Source organism: Pygocentrus nattereri, chromosome 24, assembly GCF_015220715.1.
Source record: "Pygocentrus nattereri isolate fPygNat1 chromosome 24, fPygNat1.pri, whole genome shotgun sequence".
NCBI classification, from domain to species: Eukaryota; Metazoa; Chordata; class Actinopteri; order Characiformes; family Serrasalmidae; genus Pygocentrus; species Pygocentrus nattereri.
The window spans coordinates 27,645,177-27,661,755 of record NC_051234.1 but is presented as its reverse complement, the minus strand read 5'-3'; the positions used below and the strand labels follow the sequence as shown (position 1 = coordinate 27,661,755).

The window sequence follows — 16,579 nt, the reverse complement described above, 5'->3', positions numbered from 1 at the left end:
GGGGTAGGAATCTTTATGTATATATCAGGGGTAGGAATCTTTATGTATATATCAGGGGTAGGAATCTTTAGGCATTAGGGGTAGGAATCTTTATGTATAAATCAGGGGTAGGAATCCATCCATCCATCCATTTTCTAAGCCGCTTCTCCGTCAGGGTCGCGGGAGGGGTAGGAATCTTTATGTATATATCAGGGGTAGGAATCTTTAGGCATTAGGGGTAGGAATCTTTATGTATATATCAGGGGTAGGAATCTTTATGTATATATCAGGGGTAGGAATCTTTAGGCATTAGGGGTAGGAATCTTTATGTATATATCAGGGGTAGGAATCTTTAGGCATTAGGGGTAGGAATCTTTATGTATATATCAGGAGTAGGAATCTTTATGTATATATCAGGGGTAGGAATCTTTATGTATATATCAGGAGTAGGAATCTTTATGTATATATCAGGGGTAGGAATCTTTAGGCATTAGGGGTAGGAATCTTTATGTATATATCAGGGGTAGGAATCTTTAGGCATTAGGGGTAGGAATCTTTATGTATATATCAGGGGTAGGAATCTTTATGTATATATCAGGGGTAGGAATCTTTAGGCATTAGGGGTAGGAATCTTTATGTATAAATCAGGGGTAGGAATCCATCCATCCATCCATTTTCTAAGCCGCTTCTCCGTCAGGGTCGCGGGAGGGGTAGGAATCTTTATGTATATATCAGGGGTAGGAATCTTTAGGCATTAGGGGTAGGAATCTTTATGTATATATCAGGGGTAGGAATCTTTATGTATATATCAGGGGTAGGAATCTTTAGGCATTAGGGGTAGGAATCTTTATGTATATATCAGGGGTAGGAATCTTTAGGCATTAGGGGTAGGAATCTTTATGTATATATCAGGGGTAGGAATCTTTAGGCATTAGGGGTAGGAATCTTTATGTATATATCAGGAGTAGGAATCTTTATGTATATATCAGGGGTAGGAATCTTTAGGCACTTCATGATTCAATTACAATTCAAAGGGCTACAGTGCGATTATAAAATGATTATCGATGCATCTTTTTTTAAATCTTAGTTTTAAAGCTAAGTATTTGTAATGATCCATAATGAATTTACCTCCAATATCTTGTATTAATAAATCAAATTGAAGTGATGTGGTTAGTGAACTTGAAGACTCTCATTCACTGCTATTGTTTGGAGCTCATGAGACGCTCCTGCCACTCATCTGTGATAAAATGCGGTGTAAGGGTGAAATAAGATCCTGTGATAATGGATGTCCACGCAGCACGTTACAGCCGTCCTGCCTCTTTTCTTTAGTGAGTTTATAACTCCGGTTTTGGTCTTGTTGTAGAGAGTGGGGGAATCGCTGTGTCTGTGAAATATTTTCGAGACTGTACGCTGAATCTCGGCTCCACAGTGTCCAACATAGCGCGAAAACACTGGTTACATGGACTTATTTGCATTTCTAAGCAGCGCAGTTGGTTTTGTGGTTCATTAAATCTGTAACGAGAGACTGCCTCTCTCTAAAAAGTTGTGAAGATGAAGTCGTTTCTCTTTCGAATTTTCCTGTTCCACCTTAAATGGTGCTGCAGTTACATTCGGCACCTTAGTCAGAATTTAAGGTGGAATGGGAAAATTAGAACGAGAAGCGTTCCGCTTCGTAAATCAGTCGAACCTTGAGAGACATTTTACAAGAAACTTCTAGTTTTGAGGAAAAGTTTTCTGGTGGAAATGAGAGGAAACCGGCTATAGCTGAGCTAAAGCTTCAAGCAGAGCAAAGTAAATCTGCGCTCTCGATTATATTTTTAGTTATTCTAGTACATTAGCACACACTGAGACATACTGGACATTAAATGTCTCCCAAGGTGGTTTGACTTTGTTGAAAGGACAAAATGTCTCTTGTTATCTTGGCTTGTGACTCCTGATCTAACCTGGCTTTAATGCAGAAGGAGCCGGTCAGATTTCTCACTCATCCATGTGTGTTTTCTTTGTGTGCTGCCACAGACTGTCTGGGCACTGCACTTCTGCACTTCCAGGTTCCACCTTTTACGTTCCGTCAACATTACCATATTATCAGAAAAAAATGTTTTGGTCATTTATGAATAATTTCAGAATCGTTCACTTCCACATCGCGATGCATCTAAGAATGAGGTTTTTCCCACACGTGTGTGTGTGTATATACAGTATATTATATAATATATAATATATATATATATGTGTGTGTGTGTGTAAAAATACACACACACACACACACACACACACACATATATATATATATATATATATATATATATAAAATGTGTGTGTTGCATAATACGAAAACTTTATTTACTCTCTGCATTGTGTTACAGTCTCATGATGAACAGACTGATAGAAAAGGTCTTTTACGTGAACTTCATTACAAGTTAATAGGGTTTTTCCTTCTCTTCTGGAGTTATTTTTTTGGATACAAGGTTTTGTTCTGACACCAACAAAACATATGGACCATCCTACTGAACTAGCTTAAACTGCTGTCCCACAGTTTTAAAAAAAAAACACTAAACTAAAAACACTTTTATAGGGTATTTTTATACATTTATAGGGTATATTCTTAAATTATATATATATATATATATATATATATATATATATATATATATATATATATATATATATATGTATATATATATATTTTATATTAATTAAAATTTCTTAAATAAAATTATAAGGTGTCTGTCCCAAACCCCAACCCAGGAGAGCAGGAAGTGAGACTGCATCCCTGCCCCTCGTGGCCACATGGTGAGCAGTTAGATTCATTGTTTTGAAGTAAATGTGACCCAGAGTTTGAAAATTAGTGTGGTGGAAAATTAAGATTTGTCACTACTTTTGTGTTTTAATGAAAATTATTATGAATTTATGTGTAGCTGTTTAAAGCTGTGTTCGTTAGTGATGTGCAGGCCAGCATTTGGTAAAGTTTTGGTAGTGTTCTAATTGTATTAGTAAAAAAATTCAATAGAAACAAACTGGAGCATTTATTTAAATAAAATGAACATAGTTAACCTCTAGGGTCACTCAAAGCAAAATATGAACCCCACACACATTTTCAAAGCTGTTTATCCTTGTGGGTCATGGTGGGGGGCTGGTTCCTAGACATCAGGATGACCCTGAACCTGAATATATATGAAAATATAAAGTTGAAGGTGACAGGCCTAGTACTTTGGATTTTGTTCCGTAATAGTAACGAATGTTAGACCTATATTTTAAACAATCCTAAAATTCTTAAACGAGTACTTTCCAGCCGTGCTGTCAAATAACAAGCGCAAACCTGTAAAGCACGTTTGGATTGGGAGGACTGGTTCCTTCCGAGTCTCATTCAATACGTCGGCACTCAGTGACCCAGACACAAAGAGCACAGAGAGAATCTGGGGTGTCCATTTTACCAATAGCAATCACTCCAGGCTCTCTCTGCTCTGGGACCTATTAAACCCTGATTCTGTTGAAATGGCTGTCTGTAGATCTGGCAGTCGGATGTAAAGCTCTACTCTCTACAGCTCACTGACTTTGTGAAGATGTAGAGCACTGCATGATCAGGACTCTTAGGCTTTACATCGATATGACTGCTGATCTGCCATTAATTACTTCTGTCTGTTCACCTACAGCCTGTTGCTCCCAAGAGCCCCACCAGTAGCTCGGCCACGCCCACCAGCACCATTAGCACACCCTCCAAACGGGATAGCTCTGCCCTCCAGGACCTCTACATCCCTCCTCCTCCATCTGAGCCCTACACGCCCAGGTAAACACAGGTTAAAGTTTTTACCCAGTGTACAAAACTATATTCACAACGCTATGAAAGGGTTATTTTACATAAATTGTCCAAGAAACCTATGTACATATCAAAAATGATGCGATTTCAGCGTAGAATAGAGCGAAGAGTGCAGTTGTTCTTTTTCTTGGCATATCTCACACACCACAGGACAGGACAGTGGTCAGCCACAGAACTGCAGAAGCTAAGACAGCTGGTGAGAGTAAACTAAACCTGCCGCGCCCTCAGTGATGGTAAACACAGGAAATGCCAGTATGGTTTAGAATGCCCAAGCAAGAAAGACATGCCTTGTAAAGAGCAAACACATCTTACAGTAAAACAAAAGACATAAAGGAGAGCGAATAAATATGATCAGCCATTAACATGCAGGTATATTGTAGTATAAATGCAGTAATATTAAAGTAACTGGAAGCCAAATCATCAGGTAGGTCAGATTTTGCCCTAAGTCAGTATTAAACACACTTAGGATTTTTTAAAAATAGCCAAAAACCTAAACAATCAGTCCAGAATATCACATTATGCACATATTAAAAAAATAATTTGTGTTATAAATCGGCAGCCTAGCATATCTTGCCTAAGCAATGTAGCTGTATTATCAATGAAAACTCAAATGTCAGTTTGGGTAGGATTGGTATCGACTAATACTCGACAGTAAGAGCAGGTCAAGTTTATTTATATAGCACCTTTTCATACACTGTGGCCAAAAGTGCTTTACAAATGAGATGATATGAACATAACAGAAATTGCTATATAGAAAGGTGTAGAAGAATAGAAACTAAAACTATGATTAAAACATACCCAGAGTGAGAGCATTTATCAGTCCACTGGGTTGATGAGGTCAGCACCTCACTGACTATTTGCCACTGCTGGTCTACCCTCAAACCACCCAGATTACTGTCCTGCATACAAGCTCTAACTAGGTTTTTATTCTCCTCAAACAAATTTGTAGAAAATATGCTAATATAAATATGATAGAATATTACGGGAAAAGGGAAAAACAATGACTAGGCCTCATATAAAATGATACATTTAAATATAGATATAAATATATATGATACATATAAATGATAGAAAATGCTGTTGTTGACACTGCGCCAGATTAAAATGACTTACTAAAGTAATTTACAAAGTGTAACTAAATAAAAAGGAAGTATGGAAAAATAAGTAAACAGGACTGTGGGCGGAAATAAGCAATGATAAGTGGAATTTCGTCTAATCCTCTGCTTAATCACCAGTGGGCTGCCTGGAAGCCATTTTAAACTTTAATTCTTACTTTGCCACAAACACAAAATGGGCACATTTAAAATCACATTTGACCGACAGCCGATTTGGTCAGACTCTGAAGATCAGCCAGAACCTGGAATCAGCCAGAAATGAACCCAATACCATTCACCAAACTAAATGGGCTGTAAGATGCTTTACTGACTGGCTGGAACAAAACAAATTAATATTGATCAAGTGAAAAATGACAAAACTGAGCTAAACCTGATATTGTGGCAGGTTTATGGATCAGTCCATACTTCAAAAGGCGAGGCTTCAGCAGACTGTGCAGCGAGTGAGCTGAGTTCGTTACTCTGACATAGCAACAAGCTTGTTAAGGAACAGTAATTCAGAAGAAATTGCTGACATTAAAACATATTAAATGCCACGTTCACTGCCCAGTTCATTTATTTCTTATTCTATTTATTTAACTGTTGTATAAAAACAATAGAATTAAGTTCTGTTGCTTAAATAATAAACAGGAGATTTAAAAGAGAAGAAAATTAGAGCACTGTTACAGGAGAGAAGTGCAGTAGTGGTAACAGTGTTTTAAATTGAGCTGAAAGCTGCTCAGATAGGAACGTTTTCAGGCATTTAAAAGCAGAATAGCAGCTAAATAATGCTTCTCCACGTTTAGTCTCCACCTTCAGCAGGACTAACTGACCACTTCCTAATGATCTGAGATTTCTGCCCAGCTCATATCGCTGCAGCATATCAAGTGTTCCTTCTTGTACTCCTAGTGAGAAATTTGGCAGCTGTAGTACGCAGATTGAGTCAGGGGGGCAAGAAAAGTGTGCAGAGACACTCCAAGATACAACAGTGTATTGTGAATGAGCTCCTGGTGACTCAATACGTAACTCTATATGCTCATGGGTCTATCGATAATTCTGAAGCTCAGGCTGTTTGAGAAAAACATAAATGAAAACAGAATACGATGATTTGTAAATCCTTTTCAATCTATATTCAACTGAATACATTACAAAGACAAGATATTTAATGTTCAAACGGATAAACTTTATTGTTTTTTGCAAATATTCACTCATTTTGAATTTGATGCCTGCAACACATTCCAAAGAAGTTGGGACAGGGGCGTGTTTACCACTGTGTTACATCACCTTTCCTTTTAACAGCACTCAATAAGCGTTTGGGAACTGAGGACACGAATTGTTGAAGCTTTGTAGGTGGAATTCTTTCCCATTCTTGCTTGATCTGCAACTTCAGTTGATCAACAGTCCGGGGTCTCCGTTGTCGTATTTTGCGCTTCATAATGCGCCGCACATTTTCAATGGCAGAGTTTTAACTTGCACTTGTAGATGGAGCGACGAACTGTGTTCACTGACAGTGGTTATCTGAAGTGTTCCTGAGCCCATGTGGGAATATCCGTTACAGAATGATGTGGTTTTTAATGCAGTGCCGTCTGAGGGATCGAAGGTCACGGGCATTCAATGTTAGTTTTCTGCCTTGCTGCTTACTTGCAGAGATTTCTCCAGATTCTCTGAATCTTTTGATGATATTATGGACTGTAGATGATGAAATCCCTAAATTCCTTGCAATTGCACGTTGAGAAACGTTGTTCTTAAACTGTTGGACTATTTGCTCACGCAGTTGTTCACAAAGTGGTGAACCTCGCCCCGTCCTTGTTCGTGAACGACTGAGCCTTTCAGGGATGCTCCCTTTATACCCAATCATGACACTCACCTGTTTCCAATTAATCTGTTCACCTGTGGTGTTTTTTGAGCATTCCTCAACTTTCCCAGTCTTTTGTTGCCCCTGTCCCAACTTCTTTGGAACGTATTGCAGGCATCAAATTCCAAATGAGTGAATATTTGCGAGAAACAACAAGTTTATCTGTTTGAACATTAAATATCTTGTCTTTGTAGTGTATTCAATTGAATATAGGTTGAAAAGGATTTGCAAATTATCGTATTCTGTTTTTATTTATGTTTTCACAACGTCCCAACTTCATTGGAATTGGGGTTGTATAAGCACATGGAAGACCTGCACAACAACAGAGAAAAATACCTTAACGCTGTGGAGCAGCTGCTTCAAAATGAGTTTTGCTTACACGTTTTTTGAGTAGTACAAAGAAAATCATGCCATTGGTAGCAAATGATGCAACGCTCAAGTGAAACACAGTAACACAACAGAGCTTCAAACTTTTTATGCTTAAAATTTTTGAGCCGCAGAGTCAACTGAGTGGGACTTTGTCTGGAATGCCGTTCTGTGTCGTAATTGGATCATGTTGCTTGTGTCTTGATGCACGTGAAATGTCTAAGTTGCTGCCAGAACCCAGCCCTAGCCAAAACTCTTTGAATCAAGCAGAGAACTTCTGTTACAAGTTTGGACTCTAAATGTTTAATTGGTGTTTGAAGGTGTGATTTGATAAATGTTGCTGTTGCTTTGAAGAAAGAAAACAACAGCTGAATCACAGATGGCTCCATATATAATGCACTGTGTGAGCTGCGTAACTTTTGTTTATTTTTCTCAGTGAAAATAAGTTACAGGGAACAAACTTTGGTGCACAATTTCTATTAATTTGTTAGATTTAATATATTGAAAATATATAACAGTAAATATAAAACATGCTTTCAATTTTACACGAGCCACATTGTACTATTTTTTTTTTATTACTATTATTATTTTATTTTTAATATGTTATATTGTAATTGTGCCTTAAAATGTACAGGGTATAGAGGATGTGTATGTCACTTAGAAAATTGAAATAAAAACCATGTAATTTGACCAGGGGCGCCCAAACTCTATTTCCATTATGGAACTGTGTGCTCGTGGTGAATCTCTAATGGCTTTTTGATAGTCATAATGTGCTGTGTGGGTTCAAGAGCCACTATTTTTAAAAAATACAATGTGCATTTCAAAGGGAGAATGCCATTTGAGATTCAGCCATTAAGATTCAACAAGCAGAAAAAAGTCAGAAGTGGAATCATAAATGTGCCTATGTGGAATAAATATGTAATTAATCTAGTACCTATTACTAGTAAACAGTGTGGCCTAAAATATACATTACGGTGCGTGTGTGTATGTCTTGATCTGTCCATCTGTCTATCTAGCTGCCTATCTATATATGTGTCTATCTACACACACACACACACACACACACACACACACACACACACACACACACACACACACACACAGTCCATCTCTTTCTTTTTGTTAGCCCCCTTTTACCCTGTTCTTCAGTGGTCAGGACCCCATAGACCCTCACAAATCAAGTACTATTTGGGTAGTGAATCATTCTCAGCACTACAGTAATACTGAAGTGGTGGTGGTGTGTTAGTTTGTGTTGCACTGGTCTAAGTGGATCAGAAACAGCAGTGCTGCTGGAGATTTTAAACATCTTAGTGTCGCTGCTGGACTGAGAATAGTCCACCAACCAAAAATATCCAAACAACAGTGTCCTGTGGGCAGCATCCTGTGACCACTGATGAAGGACTAGAGGACGACCTACACAAACTGTGCAGCAGCAGATGAGCTGTCGTCTCTGACTTTACATCTACAAGGTGGACTGACAAGGTAGGAGTGTCTAATAGAGTGGACAGTGAGTGGACACAGTGTTTAAAAACTCCAGCACTGCTGTGTTTGATCCACTGGTACCAGCACAACACACACCAACACACCACCACCATGTCAGTGTCACTGCAGTGTTGAGAATGAACCACCACCCAAATAGTACCTGCTCTGTGAGGGTCCATGGGGGTCCTGACCACTGAAGAACAGGGTAACAGAGTATCAGAGAAACAGATGGACTACAGTCTGTAACTGTAGAACTACAAAGTGCATCTATGGAGTAAGTGGAGCTGATAAAATGGAGCATAGAAACAAGGAGGTGGTTATAATGTTATGCTTGATACTAATGTAAATCTGATTATTTTTTTATGCAAATCAGTGAAAACAAAATTAAACAATACACAGATAAACACATTAATTATTTCGCTAGCCCCACAAACCCAACAAAAATAGTGCTTAACATTGTCTCCTGTATGAAGAAGTTGGCTTCTGATTCAGCAGCATTTTGTTCCATTCCACCTTAAATGGAGCAGCAGCTACATTCTGGCACCTTAACTATCGCCTGAGTGTAGTGCACCATTTAAGGTGGAACAGGAAATTGAAATTAGAAGCCAATTTCAGCCAAATTGAGTCATTTCTCATATATGTGTCCTATACACTGCTGGTCTGTGAGCATCAGACACTGCAGCAGTTTGGAAAACATTACAGTTATGCATGATTCAGTACTAGCTGGTCCACAGCTTGTTTTGTGTGCGAGGCCTGACAGCTGCGTCATCTGGTGCAGCTAACTGAGTCAGGCGATATGAGAGGAAACAGAATTGCAACAACCAATTTGGCCTCCATGTTAGGCTACGGCTAACCCCAAACGACAAGACATTTGTTTAGGTCCACTGCCTTGAAAATAAAGTAGAGTGCTTCAAATGGAATAGGCTAGGCACCAGGAGGTCACTGAGGGTCTGCCGTGTTTTCATTTCCATTTGGAGCATGAATGAAAGATCCCTGAATAAAGGGACTAACGTTAGCACGTTTGCTGTTTGTATGCCATATTATCTGCGTTTATTTGTGGCTAACATTTTAGAAAGACTTTCAACCAGCATATCTGAAGAACTGGCGTACCACCCACTACTAGTAACTTTGTTATTAGTTATATAATTAGATAAAAATATTATGACAGTGACCGACAGTCCAGCAGCAGTTTGCTTTCCATTCCAGTGTAGTTCTCAGTGGCTTGTATGGGGCAGCGGAGAGGACTGACCCCAGATATCTCAGTGCATGGGTGATAGTGTTTCTGATGTGTGTAGGGATGAGCAAGGGAATCTGCCTGGTGATGACAGAGGTCAGGGAGGAATTCCGGCAGCCAAAGGCTCAGAGTCTCCCAACTCCTTTCTGGATCAGGAGTACCGCCGCCGCTTCCCGCTCATGGAGGAGGAGGCCGTGCTCTACTGCTACGAATATGACCCGAACCGTGGAGGACCTCCTTCTCGCCGAGAGAGCACGCCCACCTACGGTACAAACATACACATAACTCAGAATGGCACACTTTACACATACAGCAATAGGCAAAAGTAAAAGACTTCAAAACTACAAAATAACACATACAATTATTATGCAATTATAAACAAATCTAAACTTTTGAAATACTTTAAAGGTGCAATCTGTAAATTTTTTTTAGCTTGAAACAGTCCAAAATTGGCTGACCTCAACAGAATTTGGAGAAATAACAGTTTTGGCGTTATATCAATGACTAAGCAATGTTCGCATGCTAAGCTTGGGAAGTTTGGGGCGGAGGAACATGCCTGAAGAGTGGGACGATCTGGCCAGAAATGTTACCACGGTAAACAAAATTCATATTGTTCGATGTCGATATATATCGCCATAAATGTCAAATCACTATTTCTTTCAAGTTTGAAGGCTGATTTTTGCTCCTGGGTGGTCAGTTGCTTTTTTAAACTATCCTTTATGGTCGGAACATGACAAACACTCACCAAGCAGAGGAACGTTTCACAAATCTATCATGGGAGAATGGGAGAAAGTGTCTGATTAGCTGTTTTTACCAGCTGGAAAAGCACGGCTGCAGTTTTTATAATAGTCATAATTTAAGAAAGAAAAGTTTATTTAGCTGACTGGTGATGAGGCTCGACTATCCTGTTACAAATACTAAACAATAAACAAGTGGCCAAAACTGTGCTAAACTGTTTAGTTTCTCAACAACGTCAACTTAGTACGAACAGTAAACATTAGCTGGTTCGGCACGTCAGTCATGGATCACACAGCCTCACTGCCATCACTCCTACCACATCGATATCAGAGTGTATCACAGTATTCAGACACCAGCTAGCAGATGACTGGGTTTCTCTGTTCTATCGTAGTAGTTTATAGGTTGAACCGCAATGTATCAACGCCAGACAAACAGAGTCCTCCTTTTAGGTATGTTTAAACTGAAAGCAGTCCTTTTTGTGTCTTGTCTGATCTACAATATCATCACTTTGCTGTGTTGTGCAAGTGAAGGAGCGCTGCTTCAAGTCAGTCAGCTGCTAAAAACAGCTAGCGTGGGAAGATAGCATTCTCCCGCTTTCCAAAGCCTCACAGCTTCCTCAGGTTACTTTCATTTAAAGCAGGGCTGTAATGAACACGAACACACTTCTTTCTTTGACTTTTGTTGTTTGGGAATGCGCTAATACTAAATTATTACTTTTTGAGTGCTTTAGTTGTGAGCAGCAGCCATGATTTAACACTGCTAAAGCTTGTTAGGATCTCAGGAAAGAGGTGAGTTCACCGTAGGTCAGTACAGTTACTCCACTTGTCACTCACACTTGGTCACTGGAGAACAGATCGCCAGTCGCTCCACTCAAACAGGATATATATATAACGCCATGTTTCAGCCATTGCTAAAGACTCATTTCACACATTGCCAAACATCTCCAGTCATGTCAAAAAACTCAGAAGTGCACCCTCTCCTGGCGACAGCAGAGTAGTGTCGCTTTATTTGCAGTAGAAAACGCCACCAGGGCTTTTGCAGAAGGTGGAAGAATGCGAGAATGTGAGAATGGTGTGTGTTTCGAACATTTATCGAACCATTCTTATCGCTCTATCGAGGAAAAGTTATATCACTATAATTATCGTTATCGTTGTATCGTCCAGCCCTACCTGAAACCTATGCTTCTTCCAATCTTACGCCCTCTAAATTCACATCTTCGCCTTCTGTTCCTGTGATGAAGGGTTCCCAGTCCCCATCGCCACCCCATCTCCTCCCTGTTCCTCAGTCCTACATCAATCCTACTACAGCTATGAGGAGGTGTGGCCTTCTAGCTACGGACAGAAGCTGCACAAAACTTGAGCCCAAGTTCTCAGAGTTCTCTCACCTCCCTCAATCATTCATACTACCACCACCATGTTGAAGGTCTGGTCTAAACTCACAAAATGCCACTTTTAACACGTAAGACGTCTGGTTCCAATCACCAATGCTTTGAACAAGTTTCTCTAGAATAGTGCATTTCACGTCAGACCAATCTGAAAGACTTTGTTTACTTTGTTTACAACTTGACAAGTTAATCATAGAAAAATCTAAGAAAAATGGAAAAATTTATTTTTAAAAAGTGTCTGCTCAGGGTGGAGATTCGTGAAGGCAGTGCTACTGTTTCTACTCCTTGGCAGATTGATTAGCTTGTTTCAGAGTAAGAGACTTGAAACAGGGCATTGATTGGAAAAGCTGCTAGTCTGGCAGAATCGCCTGCAGGTCCACATCACCACGTGCCACAGAATGGAGCGTGTGTGAGACTGTGCTGTGTGCGAGGGTCTGCTGGCGTGTGTGAGGGAGAACCTGTAAGACGTTTGGAGAACACTTGAGTGGTTTTTAGATGTTCAGTAATTAGACTCAGGAGAACAGTGTGTGGACCACCATCTGCTGTCATGACATTCTGCAGAAGCGCTGACACACAGTCTGAGTGAACGATCAGACTTTCACGGAAGAGTGGCACTATATCTCACCCTGTCTCTCACTCGCTCTGCTTTTGAGCTCTCTCTCGCTCTCTCTCTCTTTCTCTCCCTCTCTCTCCCTCTCTCTTTCTCTCCCTCTCTCTCCCTCTCTCTTTCTCTCCTTCTCTCTCCCTCTCTCTTTCTCTCCCTCTCTCTTTCTCTCCCTCTCTCTCCCTCTCTCATGCTCTTGCTCTCTCTCTTTCTCTCCCTCTCTCTCCCTCTTTCTTTCTCTCCCTCTCTCTCTCTTTCTGTCCCTCTCTCCCTCTCTCGTGCTCTCGCTCTCTCTCTCTCTTTCTCTCCCTCTCTCTTTCTCTCCCTCTTTCGCGTTCTCCCTCTCTCTCTGTTCTTTCTCTCTCTCTCTCTTTCACTGTTTGTATTAATGGAATTGACTTATTTCCATTATATGCTTAAAAGTGTAAATAAACATGAAAGATAGGAACCTGTGTGGCCAGTATGTAGAGATGGACCAACGGAATATAACTGAGTATATTTCCATTTATTGTACCTTTTTGAGGGATCAGGAACACTTCAGTGGTCTTTGATGGCGTCCTGTTCCTCTGGGGTATAACTGTGAGGTAACTCAGAGGTCAGATTCCTTAGTCATTCTGTTAGACTGAGCTAATTAACCACAAGTACATTTTTACCAAGGGAGCCAATAAGATATCCTTTTTCATGTGTGCAAGAAGGCTGTTCAAAGTATTGGTATGAGATACCAGCCTTTGTATTACTCAGTATCAGAATGAATAGAAAGTCAGGATCACCCGTCCCTAATTATTTGTGTTTCAGGTCGCCTGAGGCCCATCTCTATGCCCGTGGAGTATAACTGGGTCCCTGACTATGAAGACCCAGCCAGACTGAAGAGAGAGGGCAGGAGAGGTGAGCGTGTTCTTCACTCTCTCTCTCTCTCTCTCTCTCTCTCTCTCACACACACACACACACACACATCAGCTCTTTTCCTCTCTGCACAAATATCAGAGCCACGCAAGTCAGCAGGCTGTCAGACCCAATAACGTGTCATTACTGTCACTTTTGCCCTTCTTTCTCAAAGTCTCTCCTCCGTCTCTCTAACTGTTGACTAAACCTCTTTCCTTTTCTTTGACACAAATTGATGAATGTGTCATATGAACTGGGGCCAGACCTCCATTATGCCAGCACAGCTTCTCCAGTAACCCATTCATTATGCCAGGAGGTCTTAGACCACCATTTGTACCTAATGAGTTTAGATTTTATCTCACCGTGTAACCGTGAAGTGTGGTCAATTAAAAATCACTTACCAGACTAATCTGGTAATCTATGTTAATTGTATCTTAAAGAGCTCATATCATACATATTTCTTATTTTTTAGCATCACTCATGATATTTAATGGTATTTTGTACCAACAATGGTAAACATTTATTTTTTATGATTATAATTTTTAGAATTATAATTTTCCAACTTTTCTTTTTGTCTTAGAATTAACATGTTTTTGTTACTTTGTCTTGTTTTTTTAAGACTGATAATATGTAAATTAGCTCTGTTCTGATTGGCTGTCCTCTGTCATGCCTCATACAAAAAGCATGTAGAGCTGAAACAGTACTTAGAACGTCAGTCTAAGTGAGTGGAGCTAAACTGCTGTAGGCTGAATAGGTGGATATGAGGAAATGTGTTGGTTCCCTTTAGCAAAGAAAGAATAAATTTAACCTTTATGTGGTGTTTGGATCTGTGGGACCCATTGTTGTTGTTTACCAAAAGAAAAAATTATGCGATTTAAATCTGCACCTCCTCATTTTATTTATTTATTTATTTTAACGTCATAGTCAAGACATTCTTTACTTTTCATTTCAGAAAGAACAATAACATACAACTATATTGCCTTATCTTGACATCTCTCACTGTCTTTACTGCAGTCTTTACATCTTGTCTGCCCTTTCTTTTCCATTGTCTCCTCTTTGTTCCATTCTTCTCTCTCTCTCTCTCTCTCTCTCTCTCTCTTTCTCTGCTGGTCGCTGGTTCTTCTTTGCAGGTGCTGGGGTTTATTTTCCCACACCTTACATTTGATTTTCCACACTGCGAAGTAGCTCAACACTCTCCAAAAAACATCCCGCTTTGGGCCTACGCCTCACTGATTACACACTTCCAGCCGCTCCACTGAGTGAGGTGCCAGTGAGTTCCAGTCTGCCAGTGCCATTTACACAGTGCCAGGCTACCCACAGGCACTGAGAGACGGGCTGAGGCCTTCGACTGAGACTGATGAAAACAGAGCCTTCCTAATATTTCTGGCCATCTTTTTCATTGTCATTAGAGGTGTCTCGATTAGGGATCATCTTTATGGTCATTAGTGCGATCGTTATCTTTATGAACAGCTTCCTGCAGTGCGGTGCCATCTGTAATAACAAAAGCTTGCTCGTTCAACTTAAAGTGAAAGTTTGGCAAAACAGTCACACAATTTTTCCCTTAGCCCAGATGTGATCAATCAGCCAAGAAATGTGTGGCATTTGAAGTTGTTCAGTTTTGTACAGGTGCTATAAGACTTACCTAACATGTAATTAGCTTAAATGTTAGGATCGCATGAATGGAAATGCTTCTTCTTTCTGGAAAAATAATAACAAATGGAGGTATTTGTAACAAGGCAGAATAAGTTGGAAGCTTGCGGTTAAAAAGAGAGACTGAGGCTTTAATGTTAGTTGTAATGCAAAAAAAAAAAACATGGTCAAAGGTCAAATCCAACAAAGACAAAAGACAGAAAAAGACAAAAGTCCAAAGCCAAAAAGGGCAAAAGTCAAAATAGCAAAACAGGAAAAATCACAGTAGTCAGGAGAATAATCTCAGTAGCTCTTATAACAAGTAGCAATACCTTGCACTCAACTGGTCTAAAAGCCTGGGCTTAATACTAAGTTAATCATACTAGAACAGGTGCAACAAATGGTTTGTGACTGGAGCCAGATGGAGGGCAGAGAACCATGTGATCCCGATGGGGATTCTGGGAAATGGAGTCCCTAGAGGCCTCTGAACCCATGTGATGCATGACAGTATTGCTGCTAATGCATGAAAGTGTCGTAATTTAGGTGTTTTGACATTTTGATAGCACATATGTGACATTACAGTTGGAACGTCTTGTTACTTTTCTAAGTGAAAACAAGTTAATTCATCATCTATAAAGAAGTGAAAAGAAATAAATAGAAATAAATAGAAATTCAGTCAAATTTGCAGAAAAATGCCACATTTAAGTTCACTGTAACAGAGGTGTTAACTTATTTTCACTTTGAAAAAGTCAATCATGTAATTTGACCGGAGGTGCTCAGACTTTTGCATTTGACTGTATGCAGTGAATTCACTATATAAGAGTAGAGAATAGATTTAAATCTTCCAAGAACAGTCAAGCTACAAAAATTGAATGATCATGCAATAAGGAGGCTAATGAGGGTCTAATGGCCTATAATGAGACCTAAATTTTGGCTATGTTTGGCACAAGTCATCATTACCCATCATAAATACACTGTCCCGAATGTGAAGCATGGTGGTGGCAGCATAATACTGTGGGGATGCATATCTGCAGGACACTCTGGAATGCCTGGAAGGTATAGAGTAAACTGACTGGATCAAAATACAGGAAAATCCTGGAGGAAAACCTCAGACAGTCAAATTATTTTCATGTCCTGGAGTCAAAGTCCAGATCTCAAGCCAACAGAGAATATTCATCACCCTAAGCTCATGACCACAGGTGAGGGCTGGGATGTGGACCGACCAGTAAACAGAGAGCTTTGCCTTATGGCTCAGCTCCTTCTTCACTACTACAGTCTGGTACAGTGACCACATTACTGCTGTCACTTGTCCCAGCTTGCAGCCGATCTCACGATCCCTCTTGCCATCTCTCATGAACAAAACCCTGAGATACTTAAACTCCTCCACTTGGGGCAGGCCGCCTCCCCTTACCTGGAGTGGTTATGCCATTCTTTTCCAGGAGAGGACTATGGACCACTTCACACTCCTCTGCAAACTGCTCCATCATCTGGAAAAAGCAACATGGTTAATTATTAAATATC

At 40.0% G+C, this 16,579-nt stretch overlaps 1 protein-coding gene across 5 annotated transcripts in view; it reads left to right on the top strand.

Moving 5' to 3' along the window:
• The window catches only part of cnksr2a (connector enhancer of kinase suppressor of Ras 2a), a 190,526-nt gene that overhangs the window by 124,532 nt on the left and 49,415 nt on the right, over nt 1-16,579 (top strand). For all 5 annotated transcript variants that reach the window (XM_017724407.2, XM_017724406.2, XM_017724412.2 and 2 more), the window contains 3 exons: nt 3,630-3,763; nt 9,883-10,088; nt 13,343-13,432. In XM_017724407.2, coding sequence (XP_017579896.1) covers nt 3,630-3,763; nt 9,883-10,088; nt 13,343-13,432 — 430 coding nt within the window. The remainder of the gene's footprint in view (nt 1-3,629; nt 3,764-9,882; nt 10,089-13,342; nt 13,433-16,579) is intronic.